General features: G+C 35.7%; 2 protein-coding genes and 1 long non-coding RNA gene across 10 annotated transcripts in view; 1 reads left to right on the forward strand and 2 right to left on the reverse strand.

Annotated features, from left to right (window-relative positions):
• Positions 1 to 9,936, reverse strand: part of LOC117209223 (protein alan shepard) — a 46,725-nt gene extending 36,789 nt beyond the window's left edge. For 3 of the 8 annotated variants that reach the window (XM_033450969.1, XM_033450968.1, XM_033450967.1), the window contains exon 1: positions 7,621 to 9,933. In XM_033450969.1, coding sequence (XP_033306860.1) covers positions 7,621 to 7,677 — 57 coding nt within the window. In that variant the 5' untranslated portion in view covers positions 7,678 to 9,933. Of the gene's footprint in view, positions 1 to 7,620 lie in introns of all 8 variants that reach the window. The other 5 variants (XM_033450966.1, XM_033450963.1, XM_033450971.1 and 2 more) reach the window with 3 other exon arrangements.
• On the forward strand, positions 5,639 to 7,610 carry LOC117209226. Its single transcript, XM_033450973.1, has 2 exons — positions 5,639 to 5,732; positions 7,222 to 7,610. The coding sequence occupies exons 1-2, from the start codon at positions 5,663 to 5,665 to the stop codon at positions 7,539 to 7,541; spliced, it is 390 nt and encodes a 129-aa protein (XP_033306864.1). The 5' UTR covers positions 5,639 to 5,662; the 3' UTR covers positions 7,542 to 7,610.
• Positions 9,937 to 15,956: 6,020 nt separating the features above from the next.
• On the reverse strand, positions 15,957 to 17,303 carry LOC117209170. The gene is made up of 3 exons (XR_004487861.1): positions 16,944 to 17,303; positions 16,542 to 16,634; positions 15,957 to 16,099 (listed from the first exon to the last, which is right to left on the reverse strand). It is a non-coding gene; the product is annotated as an uncharacterized LOC117209170 (long non-coding RNA).
• Positions 17,304 to 17,369: the final 66 nt, after the last annotated feature.

Raw genomic sequence — 17,369 nt, forward strand, 5'->3', positions numbered from 1 at the left:
CGGCTCTTCTCTTTCACTATCGACGAATCAAGGCCCTTCGATTTTACGCTAGCGACTCCTCCAACCTTTATACCGCGTGGCTGTGCGACCGCGTAACGCGTTCCCCGGGACGATTAACCGTATAGCTTGGTCAGTTATGACCGACGCAGGAATCACCGTAATTACGTAATCACGAAATTGGCCTGCCCCTAAGGAACAGAAGGCAAATTGAGACAAATGGTAAAAGGAATCATGGCCACCAAGCCGACAAAGATGCCGGGCAACGACGTCGCTGAACATTTCTTCTTTCAACCGAATTCTGGCCAACCTTTTTTCTGCTAATTCGACAAAAGTACGACTTTTGAGCGTGGAGAAGCTGGGATGTTAATAATAACGAGCTCTAAGTTTGACGCTATTCTCAAGTTCAGTGATATGACTTTCACTATCTCGAGATTATTATTTGGCGGAATAACTTGTAATACTAAGAATATCGATATTATCGTATTATACAGGGTGGTTGGTAACTGGTGGTAAAAGCGGAAAGGGGGTGATTCTACGCGAAAGAAGAAGTTGAAAATATAGAATAAAATTTTTTTTTTTAATTTTGTTAAAAATCGACAGTGAGATCCGTTATAACGAGACGTGATAAAGTGCACGCGCACCGTAGCGAAAATTCAAAGTCGATTTTCTCGAAAACAAAGGCTCAAACGAAAGACTTGTATTCTATATTTTCGACTTCTTTTTTCGCGTAGAATCACCCCCTTTCCGCTTGTACCACCAGTTACCAACCACCCTGTGTATATATGACCAGAAATAGGATTCCTTATGAGATATGTTTTAAAATAACTATTTTAACATTCTCATAGTAATTGAAAATTATGTTCTTGCATTTATGCTTACTAATTCACTTCCTATGCTTACGTTAAACTCTTGTATTAAAAGCATAAGGTATAACGATATATAACCTTAAAGTAGGAAATATATTATATAATCAAGGAATAAATCCATTCAGAATGAATATGAGTATTAAATAGTTGGTGAATTCGTCTTTAAAGAATCTAAATAAATAAATAAAAATATAAAAAGAAGGAAGGAGTTTTGATAGGCATAGGCCGGTATCGTTTCCCTAGCAACATTCCTCTTCCCTCCGTTCATGGAGACCCTTGTTCATATAACTCGATTGTGAAGTATTTCAAAACCGGAAGGCAAAAATGAGATTAATCTCGGTTCAGTGTATCACATCGTCGAGATTTCCGGATGTTCGTCCTCGCGCTCCAGCGAAGGGAGCTGAGCCTTGCAGCCGCTGCAACCACAAATAATCGATATCCTTTTGCTGCGTCTATTCTCTTCACCCTACCTGGCCCTTTCTCTCTTCGCCTTCGCGTTCTTCCCCCACTCTTCTCTCTCTCTCTCTCTCTCTTTCTTCCCTTTGCACGTCGGTTCGTTTTTATATTCCCGTCGCTTGCAATTTTTATCCACCCACCAGCCGCTTTTCGACGCGAAACTCTCCTAACAGTGAAAAACTTTCGTTTCGTGGCGGTATTTTCTTTTCAAACGTTCCACAAAACCGACACGCGAATTTCTGTCACCTCTTTTCAGCTTTCAGTCGACTAGAAAACTTGGTTTTTGGGTATAACCAGGCTACACTTTCGCCTTTGTCTTTCGTTTACGAGCTGGAAAAAGGTGGACAAATTTTGTTTGTCTTGTTTTCGCTAAATGGAATCTCATCGTTCTGAAGATGTATTTGTTCTATTGTTTCAGTCCAGTTGCTTTCTCCTCCTCCTTCTTTTTTCTCGATTTTACTTCTTAGTTAACGCCTTTTCTGATCTGGTAAATTATGATTTGTTATGGAAGCTTTTATTACCATTGATTGCTATTTTCCAATCGATTTCCATGATTTCGAATTAATTCATAGGATGTCACTAATAATAAAATGAAAATATCCAGACTACAGGAATGGCAAATAAGAGTATCGATAAACTATATGTTTCGTAATATAATTTAAGATTTTTATCTTTGAGTGTTTATTTTCTGAGAAATCTATGTATCGTATGATAGAACGCTTTCGGGTAGTCGATCTCGCCCGAGCTTTGCCGATTCGACGAGTTCGGGTCTTCTCGACTTCGCGTAACCGCGCGTAATGCAAACGATTATGTGACTGAAAACATGAAAAACATAGACATAAGAAATATAGACCGTTGGTGCATTATGAAGAACGTAGTCCTCGTTAAAAGATAGAAAATAAATATTATTATCGTAGTCTCCCTTTCTTTCTGTTGCAGATATTTTTTATAACACATAGAAAAGGAAAGGAAGTCCTCGTTATGTATCTCTATCTCTTTTTCAACGGGGCCCATTTTCTCAACTTCGCGGTCTATACTTCTTAGATACGTCTATGGACGAAAATGATACACCAGAGCTAACAGTACTCCTGAAATCATCAGAGACACGCAGATCGATGGAAACAATCAATCATCACGATCGCCAGAAGTGGTCGTGGCTCGCGACGAGAATGACTCGCCTATGTAATCGCGATTGAAACAAATCGGTTCAATTATCGTTATGAATTCTCAACGTCAATCGACTAAACGCACTTGGTAAAGCATCGAGTACCGTTCGCAAGCTTAACTGAACGCAGCGAACTTTCTATTCCTTTGCATATCAAAAATGAGAAATGTTATATAATGAAAAAGAAATATTAGGGAAATCATAAAATTCGAGAATATATAATTATATATTATAATTTTCAATTGTTGTAAGATAATAATGCATGCGAATGCACGTTAAATCATGGTCAAAGGCAATCATGAAACGTGACGCTATAGCGATCGGTAGCGTTCAATGTTCGCTCGTACTGGACAATCTTCAACTATTTTTAGTACTTTATGATCAACGGAGAAATTGTTACACGTAAGAAACGTATAAGTAAAGACCCGTATATAAAGGCCATTCGCACTTTTTGTTCCACGTTTTAGTTTCTTATTCGTTTTGTTTTTCTAACATGTAACATGATACTTTTTATATTGAAATTTTATTTTATGGAAATGTACTATAAACATAGACTAGAAATTATCGATTTTCAAAAACCGCATATATCTTATGTATAATATATGTACATACGAAATCTGTGTTACGTACAGGTAATCCCTGAGCCTACATAACTTTGGTCTGCTATATATTGACTTGTAAAAATAATAATAACAAAAATATGGAAATACGAAATTCAGGAAAAATGCAGCTATAGAAGTAGAGATATAAAAGGATAGATATAGAAATGTAAAGAAACAATTGAATTCTGCCTAAAGAAGCTTTTTGAATATAAACGAAAATGCAAAATTGAATATTTCCTTACAATCGTTGATTAATAAACGACAATCGAATAATCTTACACCTCCAAGCACATTAATATTGCAAAATGATTCATTAATTCCAGTCTAATCAGCGTAAGGGATCGTCAATTCTACGTATATAAATGGAACAGTTCGTTGGCTGGCATTGGCTCTCGTTCCATAAGACTGCGTACATTTAGGTAAATTTTGTTCAAGCAGTTTCTCAACGAATAAGAGATCAATCGAGGCCCACGGGCAATTGATGCCAAACGAAAGTTGCTTTGGCTTGGAGCAGAGAATCTGATAGCGAAATTGAATATCTTTCTAGATCATTAAGCTTGAAGATCTCATGATTAGCTTGAACTGTCTCTTATAGATACAACCTAGGAATTTGTAAAATAAATCATACCAATAAGAAATCTGACGAGATAGACTTAACCTTTTAAATCATTAAGTTTGAAGATTCTAGTATCAACATAATTCTTTTATTCCACCTCATAAATATGGCTCCTAATTTTTTGGATTAATGATTTCAAATAGAAATTTGGTAGTATTGTTATATTAGTATATATATATATTTATTTATTTATTTATTTTGAATGAATCAATGTCATCTGACATACTATGAAGGCATTATCTTCAATGAATTGCTTGATTATTATGTACATAGTTCCTTATGTAGTCTCTCAGGATCTATACAAATCTATGGATGAACTATTTCCCACAGAAATAATTCAGCAATGCTGCTTCTTTTTATTCTAGAAAATCCAGATAACATTAAGTCTTACATTTTGCTGCTAATAATATCGTAGCATTTTAATTATTTTCAGTATTAGCTTTATAACCTAACGTAATATTTATATTCCTCTTCACCACAAAGTAACTTTTAGGACATTTTTCGATAAATAGAAGTATCAGGTATATTTTACATTTGTTTGCAAATAGTCTTATCTTTGTATGAAGTATTAAAACTATTTGTTGACTAAAAAACTTAACCTATATAAGTAAATCATATTTCCTTTCACTCTGTTTAAATGACTATTAGATGATAAATAATTGGATAAAAAGGAAGGAATTTATTTATACGAAAAAATCCTCTGCTATGTGCATCAATAATTTCGCATGTAATTAAAAGAAATTAAACGTAAAGATGTCTGCATTTCTTGTGAAACACGTACAATGTGCAACTTTTACATCCATAAAAACCGGTAAGATAAAAGCATGCGAACTTACTCCATAAATTTCACGCTTAGCTCGTGCTAAATGACAACTTTGTATTTGGTCGCGGTAATTTATACGTGTGGGTCATTAATAATATAATATGAAGCTCCTGAAGTGTTTTATTTTAATATATTGCTTAGTGAATAAATATAAAGTCAAAAGCAATATTAACTATGAGACGATTTAAATTTAAATATAGGTTGTAGATTTAAAAATTTAATAATTTAATGGCAAAATCTAAGTTTAGATACCGCGAGTTTGAAAAAGATTTGTATCTGATAAGAACCTTAAATTTAATGAATGATGTGTTCTTGCAACTGATAAATTTTCTATAGATATATCAATTAAGATAAAGAAAGAAACGATCATAAAAATGCACTAAACAATGCACGAACTGTTGGCTATAAATATGTTACAGATAGGCGTCTGTAATCTTGATAAAATATTTGATGTGTTAATTAAACACTTCACTTCAGATTGTGAAGTTCAAAGTACGCGAATAACAAACCGTGGTTATGTTCAACTGACCTCCGCGAATTTATCGATTTTGACTTAATATACTCTCAATATGCTTTAATCTCTGTTCTATATGAATTTGAAATTAATAAAATCTTTTTTGTTTCTTAATATTTGAAGATTCGTGGATTTTACGCAATTGTTTAGTAAAAAAGAAAGTTAAAATAACTGCATATCGATACACTACGTTACTTTAGTTTGTGTTAGTATGATATTCAAGTATCAATTTTCCGTTGGTAACACTGAAAAGAACAGCTGTTTGCACACCAATCCGTTTAAACACATTTACCATGCGATAACCTTTACATTGGCTACATTAGCAATCAGCAAACTTGGAAACAACGTGAAACATTAATTGTCGATATTGTTGATCATAAAATGACATTCTCTGATTACACTTAACACTTTTATTATTATATGAACTTTAAATAAAAATTGATAAAAAATATTAATATATAAATTTTCAACTTCTTATTAAAATTCAGTTGTCATATTACAAAATAAAAATAATTTCGATCATAATTACGCGTTTAAAAACTATGCGAAAATGTTATTGTTGTGTCACTGAAAGCATACAACGAGGTTGGCTACACTGACGAGCGTTAGGTCGAATTTCAATGTGCAGATTAAGAATGCTTCCGGATAGTGGCTCCACGTCGCTTTCACAAGCAACTAAATATTATATTAGTAAGCAATTGAGATTTCTTTAAATATTGACAAACATATTTCAGAAATAACATATCAAACAAAATATAGTTATTTATCTCATATTCCACCCAAATTCGTAACTATCATTCATGAAAATGTTGATCATAGGAAGAGCAATAAAAATACTAATCAAAAACAAAATTATGAAAAATACGAGAATTCCCTTAAATGGAATTCTTACTCATTTCTATTAGTTTTATTAAGCAATAAATCAAACGAAAAAAAAACATTCAATGATGTTTACTTGTCTAGAATTATCACTTTTTATCGCAATTGGTATATTCAATGTGTTATTTCTAACTTTGTATTGAATTTATCGTATATCGATGAGCAGAAAAATAAGTATTTTAAATGTAGTAAAAAATATAAAATTTCACGAAAATCGGAGCAATTGAAAGTAGACACAGAACAGGAAGAGACAAGAGCCTGCGCAGAATGCCAGGACCGTATACATAAGAGTAAGAACCTGACACATGCACTATCTAAATACCAAAACATTTATTTTGACATTTCTGTAAAGGTAAATCATGAAAATGATAAATGGTAGTTCCATTAAAAATCTTACAGTATCTTGATCAACGAGAAATATATATTTTTAAACGTTTTCAATTAATAAGAAAAAATAATAGGAATAATATTTTAAATACATTTATCCGATTACATTTCAGAGGAGATAGTACTAAATGAGCTAACAGTAATGATATTCATGACTATAATATAATGGAAATGTTACTGAGACCATGTGGTTTGAAACACTTTATTCTTGATTTTTCAGGATCAATTCAAACTATTCTAAGTGTTACAAGTACTATAAAGAATAATATAAAAGTAATAGATTAATAAAAACTGTAACAACAAAATCATGTAATAGAAATATATATTTATTCCAATGAATGCCATTAACGTATTACCGGCAACTAGTATGTACCTACTCGTGACAATCGTCAATTCGATCCATTAAGTTGATCATTCGTAATTTATTTAAATACTATCGACAGAGACTGCGGATTTTTATGCATTTATGGAAAATTTAACGATGCAAAAATACGCAGAATGCATACGCAATGCAAAAATGTATAAAATATCCAAAATGAAGTACCAGTTTTGATAAACAAAATACATTTCTGCTTAGGTTCTCTTTCTTTAATAGTGTTTAATTTGTATAATATCCACAACTTACTGAATAATAATGATATTGCGGATTTTCATGCATTTACAGGAAATTTGAAAGCGCAAAATTGCAGAGAATGCACATAATATATAAAAGTATATAAAGTATCCATATAGTGCTTTTTATAATACTAAAGTTATAACAATTATTATATACCTAGTAAAACAGTTTTCTATCTACTTCCTATTTTCTTAATTATTTTCTCAAAAATATGAATTTGCATAAAAATCCACACTCCATCGATAATTGAAAGCAAAAAAAAAACAACCAAAATGAACGTATTCTAAACTATTTCAGACGAATTCTCCCCGGTTACAAAGCACGATAGACTCTCTCGAGGGAGAGAAAAAAGGAAGGAAGGAAGAAAAGAAGCAATACGCGAAGACGGCCGAGAGAAGTTGAAGTGGGGGAGAGAAAGAGGAGACTGGGTGGGGCAGCAGACGCCCCGCGGCAAACTGTCAAACTACGCCGGTTCCGCAAGGTTCGTGGCCATCGGCCGTCCCCATGGTAATGCTACGTTTTCCAAGAGCATGTACACACAAGTAAATATGCACGCACACCGACACGAACGCGAAGCATGGAGGGTTCGATGCGGAAAACCGACCGATACGAATTGATCTCGAATATAACTAAAAACCCGAGTGAATTATATGAAATAAAATGACAAAAAATATTGTTGGATTTCATTCGACTTACCATCATTTTGTAGTTGAGCTTCCTTGGCGCGGCTACGTTTTCCATTCTCACGGACATGTTAGCGGTCTTATCGCTCGTGGCGCCCGCTCGAAACGATACGCTGTGCCGTTGTCCTATTATTACGGGTAATGCGTGTGTCTCCTCTCTCTTCTCTTATTTCGTACTTGTAGTTCGTTGCTGGTTTTTTCAGGCTGGTGTTGCCCGGCCGTTAAAGCAGCGTCACCCGCGGATTTTCGATATCTCTTCGACACTGGTCAGATGCAAGCAAAGAACCAACACAGCACGGTCACGAAACGAATTTGCACTCCGATCGGCCGATAAACCGGGGTGGAGCGGAGGCAGAAAAAGAGTGAGGAAGGAAGAGAGAGATGATGAATATAAGTGTGGGTGAGACGCTTCGTAGAACGAGGGTTGTCGAGGAGGGGGTAGAACCTAGGATGAAGTACAGTATGTATGGTTATGGACGCGAAGGGACAGCAATAAAGTCAAAGTCAGTCGGTATAGTTTTAATACCGACAAAACCCGATGCGACAAGCGCAACAATACATCACTTTGCAGCAAAGAGAAGAGAAAGAAGAAAAAGAAGACGGTAGGACGATTTGGATAGAGAAAGGGAAAGAAAAAAAAAGAGAGAGGGAAGAGAAAACGTGAGCTGAGGGGTTGAGACGAGAGAGAAGAGAAAAAGAGAAAGAGGGACGTGGTGTGTGCGGCTTTCTGTTGCAATGACCGAATGTACACGCGGTACTACGTAAATGTAGCCAAAGGATGGAGTGAGGAAGAGCGAGAAAGATGAGGAAAGAAGGGGGTAGAGAGCCTGAACCGATGGCGATATGAGACGGATGTCGAGTGTCAAGAGGGTGTGTCGGCTTATACACTTCACTACTACTATCGGTCGAACACTTTTCTCCACGTCGTAATTCGTTATTAAAACACGCACCACATCGAGAGAATCAGTTAGGCTACACCGAGAACTAAGACAACGAGTAGGAGAGACTACGCGAGATTATCACCTACTTCGGTGTCGTTTTCAACCAATAGTGGTTGCTGTTGCGGTACGATCGTTCTTATCCACGTCGTTGCCGTCTTCGTCGGAATTGTTCCCTTTATCGTTGTCCTCGTCGCTTCGGTCACTGTCTTCCTTAAGTCCTTATCTTCGATCCCTCGCTTGTATATCTTCCCAATCACACCGTCTTCTTCCTTTATCCTTATCCCTCCTCTTTGTTTTTCTTTCCTTCTTATTCTTCTTTCGCACTTAGATCTTCCAGTTATCGCGAAAATCTTTCTATCTTTTTTCGTACTTTCCGTCGTCGTCTTCTCGTCCGTTATATATCGCGCGTGTGGCCTCGCACCTTTTTAATATCGTACAAATTCCACGAAGCACTACTAATACAGCATGTTACAAAAATAGAGTTTGTGTTCCCTTAAATAAAATAAATGTACAATTAATTGTTACTTGTGGTTAGGAAACATTTAGTGTATGTGTTGTCTTGTAGGTAGAGTCTAAGCTACTGCCCGGCGAGGTTCGCCCATCTTGCCCGAAACTAAGGAGAGTCGCCGCTTGGAGGCGCTATGCACGCCACCACCAACGGTGGGGCTCCGGCGGCCGCACCTGTCTGCACGACCGCCACTCAACACACATTCACGTATCAGCACGTATACAAGCGATATCTTACGAGTTCGTTGAGCGCGACAAAGAGATAACCAATGTACCAATCGTCCGTCCAATAAAGACAGGGAAACTACAGCCTAAACGAATGACGTAGAGGAGAGAGGGCTATGATCACCGCGGTTTTCTTGATGAGTTTCAGCGTGGCGCAGTTGGCAAGCATGCGAATGAACGAGTGGCGAAAGCTCGACGGAGACCGCTAGCAACAGCGCCCCGCGAAAGACGAAGAGCGATAACGAAGCACGATACAAGGGAAGAGAATGAAAAAAGAAGAGAGAGAAAACGGACGACAGACAGTGGCGGGTGGTATACTCACCCCCGTATACGCGACCCTTCGCGATACGGCAATAAACATGTGTGCCATATGCCCTCTTATGTAGAAATCTACCTGAGATAGAGTACCGACCGACTCTTCTCTTCTTGTTCACCGACCATTTACTAAAGGAGAAAAACCGGTAGATATTAAGATCTCTCTCTTTCTTTTCATAGGATGAGAGATCGATTCTTTCGGCCCTTTCGTTGATGCCCGACGAGCTTCTTTCGCACCTTTCCGCGAGAGACTCGCGTTATCGATCGTGGAACGACCTCACTCACTTCTCCTACTCCCTCGAGGTCAGGAGACGAGATTTTCCCCTAGCTTTTTTCCCCCCTTTTCAACAGCAAATCGCGGTAATTTCCTTTGCGGTCATCGACATTTCTCATTCATCAAGATGCTGCCTAGACAAACGCCACGGTAACGTTCGATGTGGATCAATCGGGAAAGCAACGCGTATGGAAGTTTCAATCGATCTTTCACTTGCACTCTTCACTATTTCGTTCTATTATGATGTTGGAGCGAAATTCTCTTTCTGGTTACCGCCTGTTGGCCATAGCTCCGTACTACTCACAGATGCCCTCTACATTTCCAATCCTAGATTCTCGATCAGTGGCGTAGCAATTGGAAAACTCGATTCGATCGGTCTTGTACATATATCCTATTTCGTCACCTACACAACTACGTAGCGATATAAATTGAATTGATAGGTTATGATTATACGATCGTGTGCAATTTCTAAAATACATCGTAACGAAGAAAGTATCTGTAAACCGGATTTGTGTAGCAATTATGTTGTTACTAAACTTATCATGCAGATCTACAATGGCAAGAAAGCATGTATTATCAAAACGTTACTTTCGATAATGACAATATTGTCTTTATATACGTCGAACAGATGTCCGAACATACGTTTTTACTTCGCGAGAGCCTTGAAAAAACTGCAAGAATCTTTCCATTCGTAGCAGTACAACTTGCACGAGTAATAAGTCACTTTGATATAACTACTTAAAAATGTACTACTTACCAATCACTTTGTGATTTCTCTAATAAATACAAACCGTGCCAAAGGCATGCATATAACGTGTCTTCGAAATCCATTGTCAAGTGTCCCGAACATAAAACTACGCCATTCTTAGTAAGAAATAAATATAATATTATACGTTTATATAAATTATGAATCGTTTAAAGCCATAAATCATATACGAATCATTTTAGTTATATAAGAAACGGTATATAAATAATTCGTTGCCGAACAATAAATTTTACATTTTCTTAAGATATATAACTCATAGATTAGAATATGTATTCATGTAGGTACTTACACTAGTTTCACTATTAGCATACATGACGCATCGACCCTTCGTCTCGCATAATGGTATAAATCTTAATTAATTGTATTCTTCGTTGTCCAAACGAAACCGAGGACCGATAAATCGGTAACTACATAATTCTTTTACCTCTAAATCCAAATTCCACAGAGCACTTACAAGGCGTTAAGACCTGGGGATTTATGTAGTCATTACCATCGACTGGCCGTTTACCTGAATTTGCTTGCCTGCCTGATTGTCTGTCTACCTGCTTGCCTGCTTGCTTGTCAACCTTATACAGCATCTTCGATTTTGAAGAAAGCAGGCCACTTTGTTTTGAACGGTGTCTTTTCTTATATCTCTCCTTCTCTTTCTCTCTCATTCATGACGAAGTCACGGACAAGGTCAAGGCCGTTGGCCTTCATTTCTCGACATCCTCCACAACCTCCTACGAACTACCTCTCTTTGTCTCTCTTGTATATTCTTTCTAATCTTACACATTTACCTTGATACATAACATCTAATGAATATTTATGACATCGTAACTTTTCTATCGAGGTAGCTCAGTCGATACATTCAACTTATATTGTTTGTCCAAGGATTTATTACTAGGGTTTGTCCCAGGATTTATTATCCTTTTTTCATTTTCAGTGCTAACTATGCCCTCCCTTGTACCGTTACTTTCCCTTCCTGGCCTGGCCATTTTCCATCTTCGATTTCACAGGCCCTGCCACGGCGAGTCGCCTTCAGAGAAGGAGGAAGGGACTGAAACAAAAATGTCTCTTGCAGAATGAACGATCTCACCTGGTCGACTCGTTCTACTACGCGTGGAATTGCACGGAGATGAGAGGACGGCAGCCACTCAGACATTCCGTTCCTCGTACGAACAGGTTTCCTACCGATTGCAGAAAAAAACTACTTAGACTGAAGTAAGCTAAACAAAGTTATTCGCGAAGAATCGATACGCCCGATTTCGGTATGGAGAGAAAGAAATCTGTAAGCAATCTACAATAACGGTTACAAAAAGTATTGACACGATATTGTATTTGATATAGTATTTACGTACTAATTAATTAGATTTAAGTATATTAAATATCGTATCATTTGCAAATACTTTCATGTGATTACAAAAATTTGATACTAGAATATAAAATGTAGAATCTAATATAAAAACGTTTCATTAGAAAACAGATATGTTGCCAATACTCGTTGCAATAGCTACACTTTGCATTTTCTATAATTGAAACGCTTTGACCGTATATATATATGTATATGATAATATTATATATATATATATATGTATGTATATATGTATGTATGTATATATGTATATGATAATATTAAAAAATGAAAAATTAATTTTTGTCATATATATAAAATTTTAATTTTGTGTATACGATGATCTTCTGGAAAGAGAATAGTGTTCTTAAATTATATTAACTTTTTTTATTTGCTTTTGTAGATAATTGCTGGAAGTATGTTGGACCACATGGGAACTCGTCGATCGCGCTATGAAAAGGCCGAAAGTGATAGTCCCAAAAGACCGTATCAATGTTGATTAAAAATCGTCGTTTCCACGCATGCGTCACTCTTAGCCACTATCAGTCTTATTCGCCGAGACTATAAATGGACGAATATGATATATAAGAACGATTATTTTTAAAATACTTTTTAGATAACTTAGGACGTATATTAAAATATTATTTGATAACTATATAATTAGATAACATGTATTTGTTTGATGTATAAAATTATATATATATTTTTTGTAAATACTGAGTGAAATGGTATCGAAAAAGATGGTTAGACGAGATATTCGAATATCATGGTAAGAAATTCCACGATGTACGCCAAAATTCCCTAGGGGCACTTGGGTCAACAGGAAGTCAAGGCCACGCGGTCAATTGCCCCGCGATCCGTCGCCGTTATAAATAGATACGAGCGGCCGGTATCTACGCATCTATTTGCACGCATGCTGTAAAATCCGAATCGGAGTTATTCCGACCGAAGTATAGATGGTTTTTGCTTTCCCTGGACTTTTTTCCTAGCGCGTCTCAGAAACCTCCCATTGATAAAGTGGCACGTAATGAATGTATCGATCGTTGAATCCCCTAACGCTCTAACTGTTTATTCCTATTAAAGCAGTTTAATGAAAGGAATGAGTTTCTTTCAGATATCCCTTTATAAATACGGCCGTCGCCATTCTAAATAAAGGACACAAGAGAAATGGAGAATCGTAGGCCTCTGGTTTCTATATAAATTAATAAATTGAATAGAATAAAAGAAAGCAAGGGTTGAAGACAAGCAAAAAGATTACTTATTGTTAAAGAAATTGAAAGTCTTTCTCTCAATTTTTATATTTTAGTACATTCACTCTGGATCACTGATTATATGTAACTAGGAAAAACTTGCAAAATATGAAATGCAAGAGTAATCTATAGTTTCTTAGACTTTTGACATTATTAAAGAAATAACTCACAGTTAATTTGTCATTTAATACTCTTCTGAATTCCGCCCCTGTTATCTTTGCTTTATAATACGTGTTTCCGAGAAACGCATCGCATGATTTCTTCTATAATTTACAAGCAAGTGAGTTCTTTCGAAAAAAGGGCAGCATAATTATCCGACATTCAGAATGTTGTGTTCCGCTAGTATGTATTAACACATAAAGATACGTTGTTGTAATGAAATGTTAGATATTATCACAATACGGAGAGATCGTGCAGAAGGAAACAGTTCCTATGAAACAAGAAGAGTACTTATTGATCCGGTAGGTGGTGGATGTAGCGAGCATGGCTTATAAATGCCATCCGCTACGAAAACTACATATAACCGATGCCAATACTCTCTTTGACGTGGAATTATTATGCAAGCCAATTCTTTACGAGAAGGGTCGTCAAATAATTCAATGAAATGAATCAATTAACGATACGGTCTATTTTATATTCTTAGACGTGGGAAAACGCAAAAGTTGATAGCAGGATGAATTATCTAGAACCAATGATTTGTTATAATCCATTGAAATTCTTGAATGTAATACGTATATATATTAATGGAGTACCTTAATATTAAACAGGCTCTAATTTTTTATTTTTACTCTAATTATGTTGACATGTATTTTTTATTTTATGACTCTTTGTTTTATTTTTCTTTCATTTTTAATAAATATTTAAAATTTTTTCTGGCCAGGCTTCAATACGATTTGATAAAAGATACAGCTTCGCGGATAAATTCAAGGGGAATAACCCTGTACCACCCTATACCGGCAGAATATATAATCTCGAGGTCATTGCCCGAGCGATCTTTGGGGGTTCCACCATGCCTGAAACGAGGGTGAGGTAACTCGGAATACTGGGCAGATATCGACCACTTTCCCCTAAAAGCTAAAATGCAAGGATGCAATTAAATATCTTTACACATCCCATTTATAAAATACATAAAAATCAATTTAACATAAATTTATAAAAAATATTAATAAATTACTAATTACCTCAATATTCTTAGACATTAGCATCATTTAATATCCTGATCCTGGTAGAAACCTTCATCACCTTATATTAAAAGTAATTCAATTTCCTTTTTTCTATTAATTCAAATTTTAATTCAGATGTATTCTTCTCTTGTTTTAAGAGTGGCAGGTGGATGTTAAAGAAATTATTGCTAGTCACGAACGGGCTGGAACTTAAATTTTTACCAGGAGGTTACCGACATGATTAGTCCTCCATTTTTCGTTCATTAATTAGATTCTGCAGAGAGCGGCCCTAAATCTGTACCGGCCCACCGGGAATTTCCCAAATTCCTCGATGGCCAATCCGCCCCTGTTGTGTTACATATAAGGGCATGCACAATACAACTGTTTAATTGTAATTAAATTACATTATTTATATTTTATTGATAATAATAATATCAGTAATAATATAGAGAAAGTATGAAAGTATGCTTTATGATCTTCAATTCGGTAGAAGTCGACCTTGCTATCGAGAAATCGCAAATCAGACCGCAAGATTAATCGGTGCAGTAATATTTGTCAGTTCCTCTTGTCTTTTCGACGACTGTACACGAGGTCTGTGTGCAAGGGCGAGGATTCGATCTTTTTCGACGTATGAGACGGTCAAAGGAAGAGGAAAAAGAATAGAAGAAGGAGGAAGAAAATCGAAGAACTGTCTTATGGGTAGGAGGGAGAGATAGGATAAGGGTTATTCGATGGGTGGCCGTGCCTTTTGGGGCAGTGGCCCTTGCTGCGATGCCTCCGAGGGTGAGAAGGGGCAGACGAGGACCTACGCGTTATTGAGCGGGCATTTCCCACAAAGCGCAGACGAGGGCAACCACCCCGTAGCGCTGCGGCGCTCAGAGTTCTCTACTCACTCTTCCTTCTCTCCCTCTCACGTTCCCTGTCTCCCTTGCCATCCCCTTTTTCCTGTTTCTCTGTTCGCTCGATCTCTATCCGATCTCTGCATTTCTCCCTGCCCTATCCACATTTTTATCTTTTTCTATCGCCTTCTTTTTCTGCCTCCCTCTTTCTCGCAGTCTCCTCTCATTTTTTCTCTATATCCCTTTCTACTTTGGTACGTACACATACACACATACCATACATATATATATATATATATATATATATATATATATATATATATATTATATATATATATAATTTGTATATATTATTATACTATGTCTATATACATATATATACATACATATACATATATGTATATATATACATATATACAGATACATATTTCTACCATTCTTGTCCTGTTAACATAGAGACCCTTCGTTCTTGCAAATTTCTTGATGTCAATAGGCGCTTTCGAGTTTAGTGCGCGCGTTAAATTTATCGAACACAATGCTCGTGAGCTCGTCTAAAAAAGAGGCGACGAAACCCGAGGAATATATGTACTTTGTCGCTCTATTTCATTTTCCTTTTTCTTTCGAATCCTGAAACTAATTATGAACATAATATAAAACAGATAAAAAAAATTATATTATGTTTAAATATATATATGAAAAAATGTCGTTTTTCCTCCCGTCGTTTATAGTCCTACGTTTTCGTCTTTGTCTCCATCGTTCTTCGTTTATCCTTTTGTTCTCGCGTAGCTTTCTGTGCGCATGTTTTTCATTCGCGCTTTGTCTCCGCAAATCCGTCCGCTTTCTGTTTTCACACTAAGAACTATACGATCCTAGAGTACGCTGTGATAATATTGCGAAAATTGTTTTTAATTACATTCCATTTTCTTTCACTTTATGATGCGTTATAAATAGAATACTTATCTAGCTGCTTATAGTTATTGCTACATGGACTGCATTTTTTTCAAAATAATACATGTTTGATTATTTTTCCATTTTCACTTGATACTTTATCTTGACTTCTATACATTTTAGATATACTAATAGAAAACATTTTTTATTAATATGTTACAAAAAGATTTTTTTATATTGATACTTTGAAAGTGTATTAATTTATGTTATACATTTATTTCATAATATTTTCATTTTTTGTCGCTTGTTATGAAAAAAATCTGTTACAAAAAGTTTTTTCTGTACTTTAAGCTTTTTTCAAGTCGGCTGAAATCGATGAGTACTAACCCCCGTGAAAACATGAGGGAAAGAGAAATGGATGTATCGATCTCACCTCTAGGGACTTGGTGGGATTAGGACATCACGGTAGCCACCCACGACGAGCCATGAAGCACCATGCAGTAGCGGAAGACGGGACTTGTAGTCCCTTAGCAACGTGTTATCATGAATTTGAGATACATAATTTCAGATAACTTTACATATTTCAATTAATTTCTTTTTAAATATGTAGTTAAATTACTTTTATCTTTTAAAATCTATTATTACTAATAAATTTCTTAATTAATTACCATACTTTAGATATCCACCAATAACTATCTTTAAAAGTAAATACATATATATATTAAACATAACTTTGTTTAAATAGTTAAAATGAAAAATGATAAAAAATCTGAAATCCGTTTAGTATATTAGATCATATAAATAATTTTATTATTGAAATATTAATTGTTAGTACCTTGCATTATAATTTATATATGTGATACTTTCGTATCGAAAACTACTGTATATAATATATACAGTTTTTATACATTTTAATATAATATTGATTTTCAGATGGAAAAAGACAAACGTACGCCTCGTCCCTGTGGTACCAATCATCCAATGACGCAACATACCACCCTCAACCTGCACCCTCTGCGTCACACCCATCCTGTTTCCGCATACCACGTGCCCTCAACCTATATCTGTCTCCTAGGTCGTTGATCTGCAAAAGTCCTATTGCACATACGGTATAGATCTACAGTATTTATTACAATTTATAAGGAAATAACCACTAAATAGCCCAGAGTAATTGGTATAAAAATGATCGCATTCTATTTATGTATGTCAATTATGTTACGAATAACAGTTATAATACTTCCTAAAATATCTGTAATTTGCT

Source organism: Bombus bifarius, unplaced genomic scaffold (genome assembly GCF_011952205.1).
Source record: "Bombus bifarius isolate JDL3187 unplaced genomic scaffold, Bbif_JDL3187 scf7180000008166, whole genome shotgun sequence".
NCBI lineage: Eukaryota > Metazoa > Arthropoda > Insecta > Hymenoptera > Apidae > Bombus > Bombus bifarius.